The sequence below is a fragment of the Puntigrus tetrazona genome, chromosome 10, assembly GCF_018831695.1.
Source record: "Puntigrus tetrazona isolate hp1 chromosome 10, ASM1883169v1, whole genome shotgun sequence".
Lineage (NCBI taxonomy): Eukaryota > Metazoa > Chordata > Actinopteri > Cypriniformes > Cyprinidae > Puntigrus > Puntigrus tetrazona.
The window spans coordinates 9,277,562-9,302,905 of NC_056708.1; the positions used below are offsets into that span (position 1 = coordinate 9,277,562).

The following is a 25,344-nucleotide window of genomic DNA, read 5'->3' on the forward strand; positions in this document are numbered from 1 at the left end:
GACGAATTTATAGCGGTTTCATGTGAGAAAGCATTGAAGAGATTCTATTGGCTCCATCGGGAGGCTGAGTACACCTGTCAGCCAATCAGCTGCGAGTCTGCCTCTGCGCTGAAAAATCACGGGCCGTCTACAGGTGAGCCTGAATTTATCTGCATTCAAAGAAGCGGGCAAATTGGGCTCGATTTTGTACAGGAAATAGTTTTTACATTCGTCGCCTCATTTAACGGGAGTTCCTTTTCATCAACGCCGAAATCAATATTTTCGAGCGAGTTTATTGATTAGCCCATATAATTATTTCCTGAGCCGCAGTTAGAACTTGAGTTATGAAGGTGGATGAAGTGAAGATGAATCCGTCTCGAAGACATTACAGCTGTCGCGGTAATAATTTGACATGAAGTCATTGTTTAATGTCACGGTTTCCTGAACTTGTTTTCGGACGAGGGGTGATATGCTGAATTGCAAAATGCAGATAAGACCGCAAACTGTGTCGTAGACAGAAGTCAACAAAAACAGCTCGAAGTGTCTGAAATACTGACGTTAAATAACGTGTTAGGCTGCTTAACTCACTCTCAAACCGCATCTACCGAAGAATAAATAACATAGTAACCTATTTTCTGACAGACCAGAAGCTATCCTTGCTGAAAAACCAGGTTAATCTGGACTTCTTGGCAAAAAAAAAAAATTATGGTTACTATGCTGATTTTTGTCACATAGCGGTAAAAGCAGAGATTCATGCTTAAATTCCACATGCCCGAATGTGTTTTATTGTTTTGTTCGTGTCATAAACGGACCGGTTTTCAGCGGCTGTTATTCTCGAAACACGTCGACCTCGTGTTATTTACCGGAACAGAGACTTTGCGCGCGCTCGAAAACCTGCTCTGACAGGCGCGAAGCAGTTACCGGGTATTACTTTCAATCTACTTATAAATCTTGATGCAAACATTAAACGTCACATTTTTTACAGACGAGCTCTCGAGACAGCATCACGCTCGGTTAGTCTGGCGTTTTCGATTAAATCATTGCATAACAAAGTAGTATTGATCAACCTAATCAGCAAAAAAAAAGGTATTTGCCTATCACTGTCATATCAACATGACTGATAGCTGACATACGCACAAACACGTTTATCATGTTAAATATATCATCTGTAAACTGTTGACAGCTGGATACACATTTAAAAAGTTATTTAAAATAACATATCTGTTTATAGTAGTACATTATAGACCGAAAACAACCAATGATTAATGACAAGGAAACGGTGCGTGTCAGTTAGCTTGTTTATTTGAATGAGTTTTGCATTCTTTCCTATAGCCAGCTGATATGCATGTTTCTAGCATGTGATCAATGCTTTATCACTGTCAAGAGTAAACACTTGATCGGGGGTTCAGACATATTATCTTTGCAAAACAAAAGCGCAGTTTCGATAAGAAAATAGGAACCATTCACGGGTGCTGATAAGCATTCTGAGAAGTTTCTTGAGGACTTTAAAGTCAAATGTTTACTGGCAAGGTTCAATTCTTTACATCATAATCCTCAACTGGGCACTAAAGCCTACGTGATGAACTACATTCGGTCCCGAGCTCAAAACGAGCACATCAAACGAAGCTAGAGGAACAAAAACAACTGCTCGCCCCGGTTACATAAGCTCCAATCAGCTCACACTTGTTTTTCACTTTTAACGCCATCCTCTGTGATTTTAGTTCTTTCTCACGTTGGTCTGAAGGGGCCTTGTGAAATTCATGATTTTACACTTTAACGCCAGAATAAGGTAGACCTTTGTTCCAAAAACTACACTGAGAGCAAATGCTTATTAACAGTCTTAATGAAGGCATATGGAGAAGGTACTGACCTCTTCTCTCATTAGGTGGTCTTGCAGTACGTTTCACATTTGAGTGTTGCTGTTTCACTTTGATGCATCAAAACTTGACCATAGCAATCTATTATTTCATCTTTTTTTTCAAAACAACGTATATTCGTATATACCTTCAGCTCTAAAATGTGTTTAAATGTCTCTAACAGAATCAAAATATGTACCCTTTATTTATCATCAAGATTTGTAAGCTAACAGAAATATATAAAAATACCTACATACCTACAGTTTCTTTATCATGATGATGAAAATTGTGCCTTTATTATAACTTCAGAAGTACAAATAATCAGCCCTTTTTTTTCTTTAAAATTTCGCTACCGTTCAAATGTTTAGGGTTAATACGGTTTCTAATACTTTTATGATTGGATAAATGAATGCAGCAAATATGCATTAAATTGTAATTTAATTTAATTTCTATTCATCTGAGATTCGTATCATGTTTCACACAAAATCTTTTTTTTTTTTAAATTGACAATATTAAGAAGTGTTTCAGCAAATCAGCATATTTGAATGACTTCAAAAGATCATGTGACACTGAAGACTGGAGTAATAACTGCTGAAAATTAAGCTTTAAAAATATAAAAATGAAAAGTATTGTTGTAAGGTTTAATAATATTTGACGATACTGTTTTACTACATATTTAGTCGAATAAATGTGTTGAGCATTACAGACGTCTTTCAAAAACGTATAATAGTCCTACCGGCCCTAAACCTTTGAACGGTACACTGTTACAAATAAATCTGTTGAAATTGTGGTCAAGTAATATATGTCCACAGATCAATCAGCATATCATTTTGAGCACGATTGTGAGCAGAAAGCAAAGGCTGCTTAAATCTGTCCTCACTCTGCCACCGTCTGGGGAAGAAAAAGACCACAGACATCTCCAAACCGTGAGTATACACATTTGTGAAATAAAGCCATAAGAGACAAAGGCAAACTGTAACTCACCTGATTTGGGTTTGACAATAAATGTCGTCTCCATTCCAGCACGGATGTGGTTAGCAACATGACAGTGCAGAAGCCACGTTCCGTTGACCTCCGCCACCATCTCCAACGTCTGAAACGATCCTGGGATCAGGTCATACACGTCAGTCCGGTGAGCCTCATCTGCCTGAGGAAAAGAGTCCCGATAAACGCTTGCATCTAGCGCGTTTAGTTACGTTAAAACACAGCAGTAATGCCAATGCAGAATCTTTTCATTCTTTTGAATCTGATTGCGTTTCGTGCACCTTGTAGGTGAATGTCTCGGCGTGAAAATGGACGGTGTGAATGTCTGCTTCATTGCCCATCCCAAACAGGTACCAAACAACCCTTTCTCCCTCCACCATTTCTAGACCATGAAGATTTGCGTAGAGCTTCCCATTGATCCCTGTCAAAAGTGGCAGAAAATAAAACTTAAATTACACTAATGTAGTTTCTATACTGTGATGTACAACACCATTTTAATCTCATTCAGTCTGTATCAAACAATGCCTCCTAGTGGTCAGAATTTGACTTATCGCAGCCAGATACTTAACTAGGGTCGGGTTGCATTTACTTATGAGCTCTCACCATACATATTGTTGCTTTTCTGAAACTCAGCATCTCTCAGAAGAGGTTCTGAGCTGTTGTAGTAGGACCGAATGTTTTCCTCCAGATACCAGGATTTGTTCTCATCAAACACCATAAAGAGGAGAGCAAATTCTCTATCTACATCCACTCTCTGTCTGTCCTGGTCCAGTATACCTTTCCTGCAGATTATTAATGGCCCAATGAGACCACTGGCTGTGTCCTATAAAATATTACAAATGCATAAATACGTATTATATATAATAAAATAACTATTATTATTACTGTCACAATAAAAAGGCAAAGTAAATAAATAAACAATAATAACATAGTTATATAAGAAGAATAACTATTATTATTATTATTATTATATTAAAACTATTAATATTTTCTGACATTCAGTAGTTAATTAAAACTCTGTTTATGCTGTCGTATTTATTAAAGCTCTTTACCTTAACAAAGTCCACGGCTGAGCGGTAGGCAAATGCAATGCAGTTCGGGTCAGACACCCCTGGACCGGATTTCACCGGAATGGTCCACCAGTACTGAGTCATATTTCCTGCAGTAAAGAAGTTCATTTGCATTCCCAACAAGAACATCATGTGTCATCTGTGTAATGGGTAAATGTAGCAGAAGTCAGGTACTGCTCGAAACACGCAGCCTCATGAATCCCTGAAGGTGTCTTTTTTAAAATACATTTTACAGGTTAAATAAGGGGGCAGATTGCGGATGTTTTGACTTTCTCTACCTGGCATGACGGCCTCTGGTTTAGAAGAAGTCCTGACTCCATGCGCCTGTATTGAGTAAGGACGGCTGGCTCTGTTCATGAATGTGATCAGCAAAACCTGACCTACTTCAGCTCGGATTATAGGTCCTGTAAAACACAAACATGTCATCATTCATCCATTCAAACGAGGGAGTTTTAGGCGAAAAACAAACTTTTGAATGGCTAATTTTAAGTCACCCAAAATCTCCAAGTGTTCCTCTTGTGGTTGTCTCAGTTTTCTTGTTCTGAAGGTGGCGTCAGTGTATTCTCGATAAACTGCTTTCTTATATCTGGAGCCTAGTCTGTTTTTTCCAGTTCCCACAAATAAACTGCCAGGACTGAGACAAGAATCTGATTACGAATGCCATTCAAACACTGCAACACTAAAAAAAAAGCTCTTAATGGGTTACTTTACCCCAAAATAAAAATGTTGTTATTAATCACATATCCCCATGTTGTTCCGTACCTGTTAAAGCATAGTTTGTCTTCAGATCAAAATTTTAAATATTTTGGATGAAAACCAGGAGGCTTGTGACTTGTGTCTCATTAACTGTCAGAGTCCAGAAAAGTATAACAGACATTGACAGAATAGTCCATCTGCCATCAGTGGATCAATCTGTATTTTATGAAGCCACAAGGATACTTTTTGTACGCAAAGAAGTTAAAAATGACGACCTTATTCAGCAATTCGCCTCCTCTGTGTCTCCTCCCTGTCACCGTAGCACCACTGACTATTCTTAGCTTTGTGTTTGGAATGATATGGGGATAAGTATTTAATGAAAACATTTTCGTTATGGGGTGGAGTATCCCTTTAAATCAACCTTTTGTCCTCAGTGGTGTTGAAGTTTTGCAGCTCCCAGGTGCGATCGGGTGAGTAGTCCCACTCCACCTCTTCAGCACAGATGAAATACTCTACTATCAGAGAATCTAAAATGTCCTCATCCTCTGAGCCCTTCACTCTGTACAGCTGTCGCATCCCACCAACATAGTGATCAGAGACGAGACAGCTCACCTCAAATATACCTACAGTTACACAAAATATGTAGAAGGTGACTTTTATTGCTTGTGTGTGTGTGTGTGTGTGTAGATAGATATACTGACCACTGACATCTGGTTGCATGGACACTGTGACTGCAGTGTGTGGGAACAGGCCCAGCGTGTCACGATTTGTTCCCTGTCTCTGGAAGGTGTTGCCTTGGAAGTAAATCCCATGCATGTCCATCTCTGTGCCAAGACCCATGAGGTGCCATCTGACCTTCAACCCTTTATTTATCTCAAGGCCAGGCAGGTTCCCGTACATGAAGCCGTTCACAGCTACGTTCAAGGAAAAAGAGTCTACATATACATTGTTGTTTTAAAGCCTATGTTTTAAGTAATGTTTTAATTTGATATAATTGGATAAAGTATATAGTGATGATCCTGAAAAGAAGATGAGCTTTTGTCTTGAGACTATGCCAGTAGGTGGATATGTTATTTCAAAACTATACCATCTGACTAAAAAACAGACAGACTGTGTCATGAACCGTGCCTCTGTGGATCTCTCCGACGGCCACCGAAGGAAACCCTCCCCTGAGTATTAACCATCCCGAACTACATTACCCATCATGCCCTATACCTGGGACTGATTACCTGCCCAGGTGTAACCCATTACACCCTCTTTATAAACTGTGCCCAGACTCTCTCTCATTGCGAAGTCTTACCTTTACTCCAGTTTTGATTTTGGACTGTCTTTCGTTTATCTGATTGTTTGCTGCCTTTTGATCCCTTGCCTGAATTCTTCAACCCTGTTTGCTCACTGCCTGCCTGGCAGTGAGCCTGGTGCTGTTTACGATTCTGCCTCTGTCTCTTCTATTACCGACGCTGTTGTTGAACCCCTGCCTGTTAGACCATTCTTAATAAAGCTTTCGAATTGATCCGAACATCTCTGACTCTTCGTCACAGACTGTCACCTTACTAGTTGGGCCTATAATTTTAACTACTTACAGAAGATGGAAAACAACAGAAAATAAAATAGAGAAAGCATCACAAAGAAGTCATAGCACGCATGGTTCAGGTTCAGTATAAGAAATATATACCAGAGACATGGCTTTGAGTATGTTCAGAAATGTATAAGACAGAAAATGAAGCATATCCTCGGCAGACAGGTGTGTGTGTATGTGTGTGTACCGTGCATTTTATTGCTCTCTTGAAACTCCATAGTCTCTAATTCGGATTCATTGGTATCATATGTTTCAATGTTCTGATTCAAGTACCAGCTGAGATTTTCATCAAACACAGTAAACAGCAGAAAATACTCCAGATTGACGTCTTTCTGTAAGAAAAATCATATGATACATTTGTATCTACATATGAAAAGTCATTATTTAGAAAATCCAATTATGGGTGATGTGCATATGGGTCAAGACAAGATTTAACATGTAAATTATTTTGAATATCTCCTTGGCCCAATCCAGCACCCAATCATATTTTACCTGAGCACCTTTGGCATCCAGAGCATCTTTCTTACAGACCAGCAGTGGGCCTATGAGACCGGAGTTGGTGTCTCTGACTGGATCGCTGGAGGAGAAGTACAGGTAGGAAATACAGGGAGGGTCACTTTTAGATGGTCCCTCCCTCAACTGCCACCTGTAGGTGAACGTTTCACCTGGCTGAACCTGATATCCTTTCCTTTTTATACCTACAGTACATTCAAAGACATTAATCTCTCTAGGGCCAAACAAAACTTTCGTTGGCATAAGTTAGCCAGATGGTGTAACACAAGTCTCACCGTCTTGATAAAAGACACCCTCAAAGGGTTTGTCGTAGTGGAGTCCATGAGGCTGGATACTGTAGATTCTGTCAGCTTTGTTCATAAACATCACCTGAAGGGTGTCTCCAACTTCAGCCCTCAGTACTGGACCTACAGGCACCACGATAACTAAATGTGACTGAAAGGTTTGAATCAAACTCATAAAACAGTTTTAACTAACAACGAATAAATATTGTTGGCATTGTAATGATTTAGATCTTACCCAAAATGCCTAGATGATTTTCAGCACTGGTTCGTTTTCTCTTTAAAGTGAAACTGCTATCTGTATATTCTCTGTAAACCACTTTCCAGTACTTTCCACCAAGACGACCACCACTCAACCCAAAGAAAATCTCTGAAATGCTAAGGAAACCAATAATTATTTATTTTAACTTCATATTGACTGTGATAACGATTAGAAGTGCATGTATAATATGTGATTATGAATTATAATCAGATATTAGACCTCCCAGGTTTGGTCAGCGACTCATTGGTCAGTTTGTCCATCCCTGATGGTGCATAGTCCCACCGAATCTTCTCAGCAGCAATGAAATATTTCCTAATCTTCCCACTGAAATTAACTGTGGAGTTCATCTCATCATTACAGGATGACACTTTGAACAAGGCCTGCATACCAGCTGTGGAAACATGGAGGAGCATAAGTATTTTCTACATAGGCATAGGTATATAAGTACAAAAATCTTGGTTAATTGGTCATTTAATCTGACAGCAATTTTAAAATTAAATTTACATCTTTATCTTAAAGTGCCACTTAATCCTTCTTAAATTATAAAGGTGCCCATGCTATATATTATATTATGTTCCTTTTTTGCAATCAGCATAGTATTTATTTATTTGTCATCTACAAGCTTGGTCAAAAATTACCTTTCAGATGATCATTAACTTGGCAGTTCAAGAGCCACGTTCCTATTGTCGCAGGGACCATCTCTGCAGAGGCAAAGGTGGCAGAAAACAGACTCAGGACATCCACGCGGTGCCCGCGGTCCAGAAGCGTGTGTCCGTGGAAATAAACAGAGTGAATGTCGATCTCGTTCCCCATGCCAAAGAGATGCAAAGCCACCGTGCGGTTTTGGCAAAACTCAATGCCCGGTAGGTTGCCGTACATGTACCCATTAATAGCTAAAAATAGGTTAAAAATTACATAATGACTCAAACTGTGTAACTTGTGTTTCCATCGCAAAAATAAACTCACCACACCATTTTCTTTTTGTCTTTAATGTCTTCATAGTAAACAGTCAGGTACGAACCATGCATCATGTTGGATTCTTGGAAGTCTTCTCTGGCAGGGTCCACACCGTATGGATCAAAGCAGAAGGTCTGGATGTTCTCCTTCAGGTACCAGCTGATGTTCTCATCCACCACACTAAACAAGAGGACAAGTTCCTGGTCCACATCAGAACGCTGATCTTGATGGTGGTCTGAAGTACGCAGGGTTCCTGAGAGTGACATTTTGATTTGATATGGAACTCAACACATACTGTCAACTAAAATAACTTAAAAAAATCTCTTCTGTCAGTCCCTGCCACGCAATTAAAGGGATCACAATGCATATGTGGGCATTCTTCTGTTAATAAGAATGTATCATGGTAGTCTGAACGCATGTCGAAGGCTGACACCGAAGAGAAGTAATAGTTAAATAAAGTTGTAGCTTTACAAAATTCAGTTGAGCTACTGCTGTCACCCGATGTCCTTACTACGTTTCTGGGTCTTGAACGTTGCGTTTTTGGCTTCTCTGTTTTCCTAAAAAATACCTTAATTTGTGTTCTGAACATGAATGTCTTTCAGGTTTGGAACAACATGAGGGTGAGTAATGATTTTTGCGTGAACTAATCCTTTAAATCAACTCTAGCTGACCTTTATCTAAAATGTTTTTTGTTTTTCTGCTGAAGCTTTACCTTTCTTACAGGTGAGAAGAGCTCCAATAAGCCCAGAGGAAATGTCTTGTGAAGCGCTGACGTGGGAGTGGTAGGCCCAGGTCAGGCAGTTGGCATCACCCTTTTGAGGGGCATAATCTTTCTTCACAGTCCAGATGTAGGTGTAATTTCCACCCGGTGGAACCCCGTCATCCTTCTTTAGAGTGTCTGAGGTTCCGTCTGGATACAGCGCACCTAGTGGAGACAGGGGAAAGTCAGCACAAGCAAAAGTAGAATATTTTAAATATATATAACAAGAGGGTGAGAGAGAAAGATAGAGGTTTTACCTTCTGAGTCCTTCTCATAGAAGACACCGTGAGGATGCATGGAGTAACGTCTGGAGGCAAAGTTCTTTAGGTGCACGATGATGACGTCATGGACCTCGGCCCTCAGGATGGGGCCCAGGTAGCCCAGCCAGATGGGTTTGGGGATCTCGTGAGAATAAGAAGCGTCTGTGTACTGCTTGTATATCGCCTTTTTGTACACACTGCCAATCCGCCGAGGCCCACGCTGCAGGAACACTGATGCATACCTGGGCCACGAGAAAGATAAGAAAACTTTCCAATATAAGCTTAATTATACGAAATGGTGGAGATTATGGAAAAATATTTAAGTAAAAATAAATTGGGAATTTGGAGAAATTCATTATAATACTATATAATATAATTCATTATAAAACACACTTGTAATTTCACCATTAAACATTACAAATCCATCTTAGAAATGAGTTGAATAACATACATTGTATTGTGAGAAATGTATATGTCTAATTACTAAAACTTAAAAAAAAAAAAAATACAGGAAAGTATCTTATAATATGCCTTTATCTTCAATGGACCTCTGTTTGTGAATGAGAGAAAAATTTCTTATTTAGCGTGCGAAATTTAAAGATGGTGGTATAACATTTCCTAGTGGGCACTGGTACCAGGAAATATATTCCCCAAATGAATACAGTTACAGTATACCAGATATTGAAAAGGTCAGGCCTTAAACCTGTCTGGACGAACAAGAAAGAAAGAACAGGTACAGGGTTTAGTAGATGAGTGCAGAGAAAAGGTGCAGGTAGAAGGATGCCAGAAAAAAAAAAACTCAGAAAGAATCATGTGACGGCATGTCTGGAGTTTACAAAAACAGGAACAATAGTGTCCCTGATTTAGAACTCTGATAGTCTAAGATTTGTATTTTTTTCTGTATTTCTGTAGACTGGTATATATATATATATATATATATATATATATAGAGAAGATAGAGAGATAGATAGATAGATAGATAGATAGATAGATAGATAGATAACTACAAAAAGTTAAAAAAATTTAATAAAAAAATTTAAATATTAAAAAAAAATATATATATAATACATTTTTTATAAAAATCACAGACAGATGAATTTTGTTTATGAACTGGAAAAAGTGAAAATATAATATAGAAATATTTTTGTCAGGAATTACTATATATACTCAGTATATGCACATACTATACATTTTCTGAAGAAAATCATAAAAATATATAAACATACAAACATTTACTATTCTGTACTGTTTCAATCAGATTAATATATATACTACTAATAATGAATAATAATATAATAATACATAAATAGTAATCTCACTCATCCTCTGCAATAGGTTTCCCAGTTATCAAGTTATGGCTGCTCGGTGCATAATTCCAGCTTTCCTCTTGAATTCCAATGTAGAAGGTTCTGTTGATTCCAGACACTTCTACTATCACAGCACAAAAGATGCTCAAATATCGCAGACAGGTCCAGAAAGTAACCATAGTCTCAGAAAAGCACAGCCGTCCTTTCTAAAGCCCTCAGATAATTCTCAGCAGGAGCGTTCTGTGCGGCCCTCCGTTATTACGTGACAGCAAAGACATTAAGATGAGCGGTCATGAGCTATGATGACAGCCTTCTGGGATTCACACACCCATGAAATTCACGGGAAGCCCTTCCCTGCCGGAAGAATTCATCCGAGACGGCTCGCTGTTAATACGGTGGCTGGTTTGTAGTTGGTCATTAGCCGATTCAAGCTGGCCATTAGCTGGTGCAAGCTGGTAAATCATCTCGGAATAGCAACAAACAAACCATCTTGTCCCACTAGTTTAAAGTGGCCGTGATTTGGAACACGGACAACCAGTTAACAACCAGCTTGCACCAGCTAATGACCATCTAGGAACTAGCTATCATGCTCCGTAACAGAGCTATTACCAGTTTTAACATGGGATGGTATACCTTACATATCCCAGTTGCATATATGAGTTAATATAAAAATTTGATTCTATCTGAATGACAAACCTAATAGATAGATATCGGTTTTATATTCTGCTAATTGTATATTTATGATTAGTTACCAAATATTTAATCATTCAGATTAAGGATCCCATAAAATGTTTTGTTCTAGGCCCCATGAATCTGCAATCTCCAATATTACAAATATTAATGAAATTAATCAGTGCTGGCCGTTTTTTGTGTGAACATAATATAACATGTGTACTGGTTATATTTATTATGTATATATAAACACAAAACATGCATATATTTATAAAATATCATTAAATATATTTATAAATACAATTATATGAATATAAATATAGGTGTGTGAGTATTTTCTAAATATATGCTGTATGTGTATGTCTTTATATACAAATAATAAATATGTACAGTATACACATATATTATGTTTACAAAAACCTTTATTTTGGATGTGATTAATTATGATTAAACATTGCCCAGCAGTAAAATTAATGTTAATGATACTAAAATATCCAGTATTTTCTACAACACATGTAACTTTCAAGTCATAACTATAGAAGCACGAAATTTGTGAAATACAAAAATGAAATCATGTTTTAATTATGATATAAAAATCATAAGTCACAAGTGATAATTATGAGAATAAACAGTAAAAAATGACTAAATAAAATGTATAATTATAGTGAAAGTTGAAATTATGACATTAAAGTTTTCATGACTTTTGGCCTTCTAATTTGAAACATTTTGTCCTACAACATTTTTGTTACTTGTTACAAAAAAAAAATTAAAAACTTTTTATTTATGCTGGTTACCAAAGCAACATTTGACATTTTTATTTGGTTTAAATTGATGTAAAACGTAATAAAATACACAAACAAAATGGCTTACATTTTAATTAAAATAAAACGTGACAAAAATAAATAAAGTACTGCTCTTATGTAATAACTGTGATTTACCAAAAGGATGGTTTTAGTTTTATTTATATATTTATGCTTTTTTTTTTTTTTTTTTTTTTTTTTTTTTTTTTTTTTTGGAAATAGTGACGCCCTGTGGTTGAAATTCTTGCAGCCTGCTGGATGACTCCTTATATTGAGTTTCATTTCTTTTTCAAAACCAGGTGTTACTGAGTTACTTTTCATTTTAAGCTCTAAAACGTCATATTTTACATTTTATTAAATAATGTGATTGCTTGTAAAAGAGTGTACTTTGTCATTGTATGTTTAAGCATAACATTGTTATGCATGTCTTGTTATCTTTTTAATTTTTATTCATTTAGTTGTGAAAGTGAAGCCATATTTGACATTTAAATTCTTAGTTATATCTTTAAAGCTTTCTGATATTACTTTTAGGTAGAGATAAACATACAATGATTATTAAGATGTAAACGTTCCTCAAAAGTCTGATGTATTTGATATTTGATTCACATTTAAACTTGATATATATATATATATATATATATATATATATATATATATATATATATATATATATATATATATATATATATATATATATATATATATATATATATATATATATATATATATATATATATATATATATATATATATATATGAATAAACATACGTATGTGTACACTATATCCGCTTGCTAGAAACTAGTTTCTTCTCAGAAGCGTTGTGTTCAAATATTTAAAGTCAGATCAGTGTTTCTTCTCTTTGAGGTTTTAAGAGGATCAAGTGTGAAACCAAGATCTAAGATACAGTGTGATTCGACAAAAATGAAAACAATCATATTCATTATCTAAGGTAAAACTGAAACGTAATATAAACCTCAGGTTAAAAAAAACAACAACATTTGCAAAAATGTAAATAAAAAAATTCTGGAAAAAAAACCCTAAATAAAAATACATTAAATATAACTAAAAAGAGGAAAAAATGGTTAAAGCTTTCTTTATATTATACTTAATACGTTTAATACATTTTACTCCGTTTTTTCCCCTTTTAACAAAATTATGTAAACGATTGATTATCATGTATCATGGGAAATAACAAAAATCACTTTATGTGTTCTTTCTGCATATGTATATATTTGATTTATTTGAGTCTTTGGAAGAAGGCACCTCTCCTCTGGATGGCAGCACCGAGTGCCGCTCAGCAGATCTAAACATCCACGGAGGGACATAAACGTTTCCGCCAAAGGCAAAATGGTGGACTTGTTATGTTCATCGGTGCCCTGCAAAAATCTGAAAATCGGTCTGTACGTGTTCTCCTAGAGGCGTCGCATACTACATCACCATGTTTAAGAAAGCAAAGAGGTGCAATTTCAGACGGAGGAACGACTCTGAAGATGAGGAGAAAGAGGAGGACCAGCACTCCGGCGGGCCCGGGGCTGAGGACTCGGCGGTCCCGAGCGAGTCCTCCACCGCCACCGCCGGCCCCGTTCCTGCAGCGAACGCGCTGAACAACCACGGAAACGGGTTTCAGCCCGGTGCCGTCAGGTTCAACAAAGAGAAGAAGAGAAAGAACGAGAACCGAGAAGAACCGAAAGCGAGTCTGCTGAGCTTCCACGACGACGAAGGTGCGTATTAACTGCCACGAAAGACACATGTAACGTTTCACTAATTATTCGTGAGAAGAGTTAAACGACTAATTGACGTCTAATGAAGTTATGTAACAGTTCGCGCCATTAAAGTGACAGTAACCTGAAAGTGCGAACTGCTTAGCATGTTATAGTAACTAGCAATACGGACCAATTAGGACTATTTGAAAATAACAAATGATTGGTAAGATCATGTGATTAAAAGGTATCGGATATCAATGGTACCGAAATGTGGAATAATATGGAGAGTTTTAAAATTGTAAAAATAAATAATAATGGATTAATTAATCATAAACAAGGTCATGTTAGATTAACTGTCAGACCCTAAGAAAATACCATGCAATGCAAAACCTAGTGAATAATAATGATAATGTCCTGCGTTTCTCTACATGTTACTATTAGATGAGACAGAAGTGTTCCGTGTGAAGAAATCCAACCACAGCAAGAAGATCGTCAAGCAGCTGAAGAAAGAATACAAAGAGGATTTGGAAAAGACACACGATCACACACGCATTGGTACTTTGATTTCATGCATGTTAATAAATAAGTGTTTTTTTTTTTGGAGAAAAACATAATTAAATAATTTTTAATAAAATAAAAAATGCATATGTGCACCCTCATCGAAAAGAATCAGAAAATTGCATACCTTGTAACCAAAAACAAAAAGTTGAAACTTGTAAATAAACAACGATTTGTTTTTGCACCAGTTTTATTTATTTTTTTTATAGTGCGAGACCACATTTGTTCTATGGTTGTTTTTTCTGTTGTATTTTAAATGCTAAAAGCATTACAAACCGTCTGAGATCTTTACGTGTAAGTTTGCATTATCGCTCACCGATTTGTTCGTTCCAGGTGGACCTGCTCAGATTCTGTCGATTAAAGAGGAGGCCTTGGAGGGCAGCAGAGCCAGCAGTGAACAGGGAGAAGAAGAAATGGAGGTGGACAGCAATGAGGAACAGGAGGAGGACGGCGAGCAAAGGCCTGCGGGTGGAGCTTTTAGCCAAACTCTGTCGGCTCTCAGCTCGCTCAGACCGGGTGAGAGCTCCCATCAGTCTAGACCAGGCATGCAGAGCAAGATTGATTGGGCGGTTTTTGCTTTTTAAACGCTCCAAGAACAGTCATACACGGCTGGGACCTGCTTATGGTTATTGTGGTTAAGCATTAAATGTTGTGTAAGCTAATTAAAGTGAAGATAAGTCATTGTGTTTACACCAACGATAACCGTTTCAACAGGTGAGATCCCCGATGCGGCCTTCATTCATGCCGCTCGTAAACGTAGGCAGATGGCTCGAGAGCTCGGGGGTGAAGCTCCGCTGGTGGAGAACGAGGCTACGAACAAGCGCCTCACTCGCGAAGATGAGAACGGCGGCAGTGACGATGAAGATGAGAAGAGAATCGTCTTCAGTGGAGTCAAGATGAAGAGTCAGAGGCAGAAAATAGCAGAGGAGATCGGTCAGTAGACGAAGCTCCGAGCAAGTCTTGTGAAGCTCGTATTTATTACATGAATCCCCGTTTACACGCTCTCCAGACGGACTGTAAATGTCACGTCACATTGAATAAGACGCGCATAAAAGTCTAGATTACTATAAATCAGTTTTGTGGCAAATCGCATACCGGAAAAGATGTGCAGTTTATTTGTTTACAGGGGCATTGCATATTAATAAATGGCCAAAAGGGCTATTTTTCATTTGTAGACCCTTGACGGAAAAAGGTCATTTTAGAAGTAAAGACAGAGCATCATCACACAACATATGGCAAAGAAAAAAAGGAAGTAAAATCACTATTAAATTAGAACATATAAGTAAATTATCTAGTCAATGTAAACATATCAGGGACAGTTAAAGAGAGAGAGATGGCAACGTAGCAATCAGTACAAGATCTTCTGTCTAGAACACAGACTGACTGAATTTACATCTCTTGAAGAATAATACAGTCCCTTCTTTTCGCTGTTCTAATATTCATGAGCTGTTTGAGTGGTGAAGTCAGACTACGTATAGAGCTAAACAGTAGACCGATATCTACATATTTGATCAAGTTATCCCAGCTTAGCAAATTGTATTTCATTAATGTTGAACAATGAAGAAACTGAACTGATTATCAAGATTTTTTTAGTGATTGTTTTTACAAAGACTGTAGTGGTTTCAGAGTAGAAACACTAGATTGCGACCAAATAGTTAAAGTAATATGAGAGTAATCATTGAATGCACATACATCAGAAAGAACTCAGACAACCTATAATCAAGAATAAATCAAACATTTGCTAGACTAAATCGGACCCGGTTAAGACCTCTTTAACCTGAACCTTAGATGAACATTTGTAATCAATCGGAACACCAAGGTACTTCTATTCATACACAACTAATCTTTTCCCTGGGACAAATACATCCAGCAAAGCACTTAAACTATACGTTTTGTGAATGATTAACTCTGTGTACCAGGGTCTGACTTTAGTGTTTCTTTTGTGTGTGTGTGTGTGTGTACGCGTTGTGGTTTAGGTATTGAATGCAGTGATGATGAAGCTCTAGATAATGGACAGGATGAGGAAGTGAGTCGCTGGGAGCAGGAGCAGATCAGGAAGGGCATTAGCATCCCACAGGTGAGTTGGCACAATAACAATTACCATTTTTCCTCTTAAATATGCCTAAATATTGGCAATGCTTATTTCAATACTTTATTTTTAAAGTTAATATGCAATGTAAATGTTAACAAATGACAACTACGGCATGTAGCATTCAAGTAAAGATCAGAATTGATCAGAAGATCAGAAAAGACAAAAAATTCAGTATTGAATAATTAATCTGTAACACAATAGACGGTAATTCTTCTTACTTTAGAACTGCACTGTAATTAACACGCATGTATGTTGACACTCGGATCCTTTTAATAGCATATGATTTATTTTGGCATTTTAGGTCCAGACCACCCAATCTGAGGACCCAACTATGTATTACCAAGGCAGTTATGATACACAGCCATATGGAGCGTCCTACGCCATGCCCTTTAGCTACACTGCCACAGTCGGCGCAGACAACAGCAAGACTTTGAAAGCAGAGCCCACAGTTCCCAGTTATCCCATTCCCTCTTGTGACCTGACCCCTATAACCACAGATCTGGTAAAGAAACGTCTCAAAGACAGGTACGCTTTGAACTGCCTGCTCATCGGCGGCCATTGTAATCCTTCAGATCTGCCCAGTTGGATTTTCCTAGGATTTTGAATATACAAACACTAGTTTGTTTTTCCTAGATAAACTTGATGCACGTCCCATAAATGTTCACGATTCTCATATTGCACTTTGGACTTCCAGCGTAACGCCAAGGCACATTGATCCTGTTTAATTCTGGTTATCGTGTGCAATATTTCAGCCCGTGTTTGGTTGAAGTGTAGTATTTCGTCCTAAAGGTGGTGCAGTTTGCAGATACTAAAATCCGCAGTTGTTTTATAAAGTCCATTGCATAATTTTGACAAAACCGTCTTCATCAGGACATGTACGGCCCTAGTGATGCCCTCATACATGGCTAATAATAAATCTCTCTTTGACTCCCCTGTGTGCCAGGCTGAGCTTCATGCGCCATGGGCGTGATTCCAATGCCCGGCGCTTTGAGCAGATCCAGGAGGAGCTGGAGGCCTCCAAAAAGACCATCCAGCTCCTGGAGGGCTCCTCACAGGAGGCCGCAGACAAATATAGATTCTTGCAAGAAATGCGAGGGTATGTTGGAGACTTGCTTGAGTGTTTCAGTGAAAAGGTAAGAATGAATGCATTTGTTTTTAAAGTTGCTGCCGTTTTGTTTTTACTGACTTTTTTTTTTTTTTTTATCCTAGTCTTTGTATTAAATTTCTTTGTGATTGATTTTGAAGTTTATTGATTGTTGTTTGTGTCAGCATTGTGTAGTTAATTAGACCTAAAAAATATTCAGAGCTAAACTGACCTTACTTCATATTCCCATAATTCATGTTTAAGATGACAAAACTATGCATTTTCAGCAGTCCACCACGTCATATTTTTATCATCTCGTGGATAATGGTGTAATCTTCAATCTTTTTTCCAACAGCAAGATGAATCAAAAGGCTTTTCAATGTTTCCCCATTTTTTTTTCAGCTGTAAAGAGGCAGTTTTATAGGCTACACAATTCAAGGTGTCTTTGATGGGGCATGGAGAATAGCTCATCGAAAGTCTTATTAGTTGGGACATTTTGTCTCTTTATCTAAAGTCATAGTTCCTTTTTGTGTGAGACTTCCAAGCTAGCTGACTAGTTAAGTGTTGTTGGGCTGTTTTTTAGAATACTGAAAGTAATAAATGGCCAAAAGGGTAAATCTTTATCATAAAAGGAAAATACTGCACTTATCATATACCGCATTTAAAGTCAAGAACGGTTCACTTTTAATTCAGTCATTAATAGAGTGGGGGAACTATGACGTCACTCTGTAGGCCAATAGTGTTAAGCATGAAACTGGGTTACTCTACAAAAAGCCAATAGGATTTTTCCATAGGCTTTTGGATTAAAGTGTTAAATCATAGTTCATGAAACTTATACGTTTTATCTTCACAAAATAATCAAATTTACGAATTTTGATGCCTATATAAAAGAGCCAGAACTTGAAAGCTAAACTTAGGCTATAAACGAATTACAGCAGCATGGTGGCTCGCCTTCAACCTCACCACCACCACGTTCACAACAACTTCTCCAACTTATTTTTAATGTGTTCAATGAAAAGGATTTAGCCTGTATGTTCATTTTAATCCACGATTTGTGTTTTTTTTTTTTTTTTTTCCGTATGTACTGAAATACAAAACTAACCTGCTAAAAGCCCTGCCCAAAAAAAATGGAATAGATTTAATGGTTATTATGGGAATAGTATTGGTTTTAATGGAAAGTATAATGGTGTCTACAGTTATGTAATGGATTGTATTGGTGGAACACTAAATCCTATTAGAAAAGTGCACAAAAAAATTAATATTAAAATTTATATATATTTGTGGTTCAACCTGAGGACTGACAGGGAAGAGAAAAAAATAGTTGTAAAAACGTTTGTTCTTGTGTGTTTGATAAAGTTACAGTTGAAGCACTGATGTCACATGGGCTATTTTAATAATGTGCTTCCTTAGTACCTTTCTGGATCTTGAACCTGTCAGCTGCATTTCTATTTATTCAGGGTCAGAAAGCTCTTGAATTTGATCAAAAATATCTTAATTTGAAGATGCAACAACGTCTTTCAGGTTTGGAATGACACAAGTTATCAATGACAGAATTTTTCTTTTATGTTCAACCCTTTAAGCTATCAATTAAATCTGGGAGCTGTTTGTCGAAAATAACTAACAATGGCTAACTGGAAGTCTTTCACAGAAGTTTCAAACTGCTCAGCAAAATTTTTGGCTCATCATAAGATCAATAACATGAAGAATTAACACATGAGGAAGCCAATTTAGTTTCAGCTCTAATAGGCTTTATCTTCAGAGCTTTTTAATTATGGCTTATTTAGGTCTGGTTTTGCTGCTTACTCTCCTATGCCACAGCAGAACACACTGAACCCCTCGTCTCGGTCTCCAGCCCCTTGTCTTTGGTTCAGCTGTCACAAAAAGCATCATATCTTTCAGGTGCCTGCTATTCTGGAGCTAGAGGTCGCCATACACCAGTTACTTCGGCAGCGGGCGTCCCGTCTCGTCCAGAGAAGACAGGATGATATTAAAGATGAATCGTCGGAGTTTTCCAGCCTTTCAAGTCAGTCCATCTTGAAGGTTTTTATTTTTTATTTGAATGGCCTTATTGTTTTATTTTTTTTTTCTTCACATTTTTGTTATAGTTGTCAATAATTGCACATCAGAATAATACACAAAAAGACTGTCCTTTGAGTGTGATTGAGACAAGTGAAAGTGTATGTGGCTTTCGGATGGTGAAAGCTCACTGGCTTCTTATTGGTCAGTGTTTACACTGAAACATTGCTAAGATGCTGAGCAGGTGAGTGTTTTAGAGGAGAGTTTTCGTCTCACCCCAGTAAAATTGAGCAGGTAATTTAAAATCAGCTTCTAGTTGGAAAATAATTCTGATGACGTCATAAAAAGAGGCAACAAACATAACTGGTTAAAGTTCAATCTTGTGTTTTTCCAAATCTGTATGATTTTCTTTCTTCTGTTGAACACAGAAGACAGCGTTCTGAAGAACCAGACAGTCGCTGGTAGCTTTTGTCTGGTTACCAACTTTCTTTGAAATGCTGTCTTTCATGTTCAACAGAATAAAGTCAGTGATAGAGGTGAATGATAACTATAACATTTATATTACTGTAAGCGCTGTGCGTGGAGTTCAAATTGTAACTAAATCTTGATTGAAATTTGTGTGCTAATGCGACATCTGAGTAGGTAATTATAGATATCTAATCTGTCATTCTAGGCTGTAACAGGGCTGGTGAGCTCAGCTTTACTGGGAGTTAATATTGGTTTTTCTGTTTCAGGTAAGGCTGTTATGGCCCCTAACTTGGATTCATTCGGTAGAGATCGCACAGCCTATCAGGAACTGGCCAAGCAGAGGAGGATAGCTGAAAGAGAAGCCAGACGGTATACTTTCACACAGACACATACACACGTGTATGCATGTATCTGTATTATTTTATTTATTTAATGACTTTGGTATAAATAAATTCGGTATGAATTAGTAATCTGTGTCACTGTTATGCATATTAGTTTTGTATGGTAACTTGTAATGGTCAAAACATTAGACAGGTGGTACGTTTTCGCCTTTTTCTTAATGTGTAGCAATACGGTACATTAATCCCACTTTTAATAATTGCTACCTTCTGATTTACAGTAATGTAAGTTCTCCCAGAAATGAAAATTGTATTAATTATCATCATGTCGTTTCCAAACCTGTAAGACCTTTGTTCATCTTCGGAACTCAAATTAAGATATTTTTGAGGAAATCTGAGAGCTTTCAAACCCTGCTTAGAAAAAAAAAACGCAAATAAGGTACAGACAGGTGGTAAGGAGATTGGTAAAACAGTGTGAAATTAGTGGTTCAACTGTAATGTTATAAAGCTGCAAGAATACTTTTGAACATGTCAGTTGTAGCAACATGTCTATGTAGGATCAAAAAGCTCTCGAATTTCATCAGAAATATCTTAATTCGTGTTAAGATAAACAAAGGTCTTATGGGTTTAGAACGGCATGAGGGTGATTAATTATTGACATAATTTTCAAATTTGGATGAACTATCCCTTCAAATGGACTCCTAATTAGATCTAATTGGAAAACCAATACCCAGATCTACTCTACTCGAGTTTGTGTTTTTCAGTTATATTGAATTTCGTTTTCAACATTTTTTTTGACAGAACTCGTCGCAGACAAGCTCGAGAGCAGAATGGCAAGAGAGCAGAGCATAAGGAGGGGCTGTCCAGTGACGATGAAGAGACGTCCACTGACATCACCAGCTTCAACTTAGAAAAAGGTGACCAACTTCACTTAAATAGGGGAATGACTTTCGCTGGTTATTTTTGGCTTTATTCTCAATTAACAATTCGTCTTTTTGATTACCAGAACGCATTTTAATAGAGTCAAAGAAGGTTTTTGAGGATGTTATGGAGGATTTCCACTCACTGGACAACATAAAGTCACATTTTGAGACCTGGAGAAAGTTGTATTTTACTTGCTATCGAGACGCCTACATCGGGCTGTGTCTGCCCAAACTCTTCAACCCTCTAATTCGACTACAGCTCATCTCATGGTCTCCGCTGGAGGTACGGAGAACTTTTTTTTTCCCCCCACATTTTTATGATCTGCTTTGCATAGGCATTTTTGTCCTAAAATACCGAAATTTTGCCATGCAGGTGGAGTGTCCTAACTTTGAGTACATGCTGTGGTTTGAGTCTTTGCTCTTCTATGGCTGTGAAGAGCAGAGCGCCCTAAAGAAAGAGGAAGACATAGATAACAGCCTGCTTCCTGCTATTGTCGAAAGAGTGCTGCTTCCGAAGCTAGCAGGTTGGTTAAGTTATTAAAAGGTTATTAGAAGAAATAACTGAGTTGGCAGTTAGCATCTCAAAACCGCATTGCGTCTTTTAAAACTTGATTTTTTTTTGCCCTTTCTGTTGCCCCCACAGTGCTGACGGATCAGGTGTGGGATCCGCTCTCCAGCAGTCAGACATTCAGACTGGTGACTTTCATGCAGAGGCTGATTAAAGACTATCCCACTGTGATGCACGGCGACAACCGCAACACACAAGTCAGTGAACAGATGAGACTGAAACGCATTAAAGCCACAGGCTCCTGCAGTTTGATCTTCATTTAGCTCCATATTCTCACTGTGCTATACTTTATAAGCCTTAAAAGCCTGACAATTTTTTATATAGAGAGCCAATAAATTAGGTTTTACATTTTACTTGGATAATTTTGAGAAAAATAAAAATGGAATGACTTACGACAAGAATTTGTCTGGTTTCAGGAGCTTCTGAGGACCATAGTCATGCGAATTCGACGAACTCTTGATGATGACATTTTCTTGCCTCTGTTTCCAAAAAAGTGAGTTTAAAAAGCTGAATCACTCCTGTTGTCACGTTGGTATATGCTGTTCTTTGTACACATCGTACAAGTGTTTTGTAAACCATTGTGTGAGCTATAATTTTAGTTTTCTTCCCTGACAGCATAATGGAGAACAAGAACTCTGGTCCTTACCTCTTTTCTCAGAGACAGTTTTGGTCTTGTGTGAAGGTATGGCTGGTCATGCTTATATATTCGAGACTTTCTGCTGTCGTTTGAATCGGTCAATCTTATTTTAACATAGTATTTTTCCATCCTAAAGATTTAAACTGAATCTTTCTTGTGTTCAGTTACTTGGGAATATCTTAATCTGGGATGGGATCCTGTCTCCTTCGGTGCTGAAGGAGCTTGCGGTGGACAGCACGTTAAACCGCTACATTCTCTCAGCCCTGCAGACCACAGACGTCAGCGAGGAACATGTGGAGAAATGCCGCAGGGTATGTGACACATCAGTTGTGTAGCTGCGAATGTGATGTTTACATACCAAGTCCTTCAGCTCAAATCTCTTTGTTCCTCTCACTGCTGCCCTCAGGTGGTGGAGTGTTTTCCTGTGCAGTGGTTCAGCAGTCTGAAAGGACAGCAGACTCTTGCTCAGCTGGAGAACTTCTGCAGATATTTGAAACACCTGGCAAGCAGTCTTTATCGTGGCTGCGTGGCTGGATCAGACGTGGAGAAGAGAAACGTGAGGTAAAGATCTCATTTTTACTTTCACCAATAAGCACGAATGAACAGAATGTGAACTCGTACTGGTTTATCTTAGGCTGTTTAATATTTAATACTAAGACTTGGATGTGAACTCTTGCTGGTTTTCATAATGTAGAAATAAAATTCCTAATAGTAATTTTAATTTAGGGATTCAGTTATTTTAAAATATTTCAGATCCCACAAATACAAAGCTATTACAGATTTTAACACCATGTTCGAATGTTATAATAAATGTATTAATATAGCTGTTTGTAATTATTATCATTAATGTCTTATTTTATTTTATAGAACAACTGTAAAATGCTAACTTTGATAAATGTTGAAGGAAACATTCAGTTCTGCTTTTTGTCGAGAGCAGCAGATTTACAAATGATTCTCGTTAAGAATTTCAGAAGAAGTTTGTTGCACGTACCACATTGTTACATCAATGCCTTGTAAAAATGAATGTTACTGAGCAACTGATGAGTAATACTATTCCAGTACAGATGTTCCTCATGCTTTGGACTCTGAACTCCAAACTCCAACATAACGTTCTGCAGTTTGTTTACTAATTAAGGCCATTTTGTGATTTCAACTAACATACAGTAACCAGCAACAACCACCCTTCATCTATTCATGGTAGACATGAGACGCAGATGCAGCACTAAGCAGTCTTATGGGCTTATGACTTCATTGTTCAGTACAATTTATTTGGCCGACGTGCTATTTTCGGTTGAATAATAGTGGTTGGCGAAAATTTGATGCATCCATAATTCCAAAAATGGCTGAATGACACTTTAATTTAAGCTGAACATCTCGCATGGAAAGCGATAAACTTCAGCTTACATGTTCATTTAGTGTTTTCAGATCATCGACAGCGCTTCCGTAATGAAGAGTGAGCACATGTGAATGGTTCATCATTCCTAAATTAAGAAAAACACCAGGAAAACTCTGATTTGAACTCTTGGTATCTGGCAACCACACACGAATGTAGTATTAGAGGCGTGGACAAAGGTTTTTTAATTGAATTTTTTTTTTTCTCAACGATAGTCACAGTTATTAATTACTGACCAGCAATTATGCATCTCATTATGGGACTTTTCCTCTATAAAATTAACTGTGCGTATGCTCAAAATACACTAAAATGTAAATATTTTAAATTCTAAATACTATTTAAATCTATTTAAAAATGTTATTTATTCCTATGATTGCAAAGCTGTCACAGCATCATTATTCCAGTTTTCAGTTTAACATGATGCTTCAGAAATCATTTTTGCTCAAGAAACATTAATCTAACCTTAAACTTTTTAGTCTTAGTATATGTTCACATGTTTCCGAGTTCATTGAAAAATGTGTACATTGTTATTGGTTCTACAATTTTAACATCACCCCTGCTTATTGTTTTTCTCTATAGGGAACACATAAAAGAAGTGGTTAGGCTTCTTGGACGGCTCAATGCTTTAGACCACGTGATCACGGTTGCGTCAGAACACGGCATTAAAGATATAAAGACTCTCCTGGAGAACAAATGAAAGCGTTTTTGGATGTACCTCACCTTGTAAATACTGTGAATATTGTACATTTACTTCTGCAGCTGAAGGGTTTCTTTTGGGGACACAGTGGAACCTTCACTACAGTTGAAATCCAGTGGAAGTGGGGTTGAAGTGCACTCTGCTGCCGTGTTAAGACTTTTGTAATCCCTTTCCTGAGGAGAGGTCACTTCTTTTTACTTTTTTTTTTTTGTTCGTTTTTTAATGGATGGATTCTCTTAATGCATCTTTTAAACTGTCCGTGACTCCGCAGTGTCGTTATCTACAAGAAAAGACCACTTTGAAACTCACGCATGGGTTCTGTGCTCTTTCCCTTCCACAAAGACTGCACTAAAGCTGATCTCTGAGAGCAGGTTACATGCTGCTTATTGTAATAGTTCAAAAAAATATTTATGCACAGCCATGGGTTGAATGATCCAGCATCTGTGTCCATCTTAAAAAACAGAGTCGCTCATGTGCCAACCTCATCCCTAATCAAATGAACATGACATGCTGGCAAACAAAACCTCGTGCTACAGTAACGAATGTACTTATTTTTGTTGTTGTTTTTCTGGAACTTGAAATGTTTTATTTGCTTAAATAAAGTGTTGTTAATATTCATCCGTATTCTTCCTTGATTTGCAACCAGGTTAAAAAGTATATCGACAATTTGGGATTACAAATGTAGGCTAGTTCCTGCATTTTAATATAAAAAAAATTATAATAATAATAATGATTGTGATTATTTCACAGCTGCATTTTGAAATCACAATTGCGGTTTAATTTCTTTAAAGGTATAGCTCTCATAATTGCAGCGTTGTATCGTATGCGATTCATTTATTGTAATTTCAACTTTATAATGATCTCATAATTATTTGACACTTTCCTCACA

General features: G+C 37.3%; 2 protein-coding genes and 1 long non-coding RNA gene across 3 annotated transcripts; 2 read left to right on the forward strand and 1 right to left on the reverse strand.

The window, feature by feature from the left end:
• The first annotated feature begins 2 nt into the window (after window positions 1-2).
• On the forward strand, window positions 3-3,248 carry LOC122353086. Its single transcript, XR_006251959.1, has 4 exons — window positions 3-133; window positions 2,648-2,761; window positions 2,859-2,967; window positions 3,108-3,248. It is a non-coding gene; the product is annotated as an uncharacterized LOC122353086 (long non-coding RNA).
• Window positions 141-11,054, reverse strand: hephl1b (hephaestin-like 1b). Its single transcript, XM_043250915.1, has 18 exons — window positions 10,517-11,054; window positions 9,195-9,439; window positions 8,890-9,102; window positions 8,242-8,430; window positions 7,859-8,113; window positions 7,440-7,611; window positions 7,197-7,336; window positions 6,953-7,084; window positions 6,657-6,862; window positions 6,352-6,496; window positions 5,007-5,499; window positions 4,384-4,523; window positions 4,168-4,293; window positions 3,872-3,978; window positions 3,423-3,642; window positions 3,101-3,240; window positions 2,820-2,982; window positions 141-2,726 (listed from the first exon to the last, which is right to left on the reverse strand). The coding sequence occupies exons 1-18, from the start codon at window positions 10,681-10,683 to the stop codon at window positions 2,653-2,655; spliced, it is 3,327 nt and encodes a 1,108-aa protein (XP_043106850.1). The 5' UTR covers window positions 10,684-11,054; the 3' UTR covers window positions 141-2,652.
• A 2,235-nt stretch (window positions 11,055-13,289) lies between these two features.
• On the forward strand, window positions 13,290-25,073 carry paxbp1 (PAX3 and PAX7 binding protein 1). Its single transcript, XM_043250916.1, has 18 exons — window positions 13,290-13,699; window positions 14,123-14,236; window positions 14,573-14,755; window positions 14,954-15,172; window positions 16,216-16,316; window positions 16,633-16,856; window positions 17,275-17,464; window positions 19,315-19,438; window positions 20,166-20,268; window positions 21,039-21,154; window positions 21,244-21,443; window positions 21,534-21,684; window positions 21,804-21,925; window positions 22,145-22,221; window positions 22,344-22,410; window positions 22,530-22,676; window positions 22,772-22,926; window positions 24,338-25,073. Exons 1-18 carry the CDS (start codon window positions 13,417-13,419, stop codon window positions 24,453-24,455), a joined length of 2,694 nt encoding a protein of 897 aa, XP_043106851.1. The 5' UTR covers window positions 13,290-13,416; the 3' UTR covers window positions 24,456-25,073.
• The last annotated feature ends 271 nt before the right edge of the window (window positions 25,074-25,344 follow it).

Excerpts from the sequence above, each read along its gene's own strand:
- hephl1b (XM_043250915.1), bottom strand. The coding sequence starts at position 10,683 with ATGGTTACTTTCTGGACCTGTCTGCGATATTTGAGCATCTTTTGTGCT. Across the intron at positions 6,497-6,656 it reads TGGATGCCAAAGGTGCTCAG|AAAGACGTCAATCTGGAGTA; the intron begins GTAAAATATGAT and ends TTTTTCTTACAG. Across the intron at positions 3,241-3,422 it reads GAAAAGCAACAATATGTATG|GGATCAATGGGAAGCTCTAC; the intron begins GTGAGAGCTCAT and ends CACTTTTGACAG.
- paxbp1 (XM_043250916.1), top strand. The coding sequence starts at position 13,417 with ATGTTTAAGAAAGCAAAGAGGTGCAATTTCAGACGGAGGAACGACTCT. Across the intron at positions 14,756-14,953 it reads TCTCAGCTCGCTCAGACCGG|GTGAGATCCCCGATGCGGCC; the intron begins GTGAGAGCTCCC and ends CCGTTTCAACAG. Across the intron at positions 22,222-22,343 it reads TTGCCTCTGTTTCCAAAAAA|CATAATGGAGAACAAGAACT; the intron begins GTGAGTTTAAAA and ends CTTCCCTGACAG.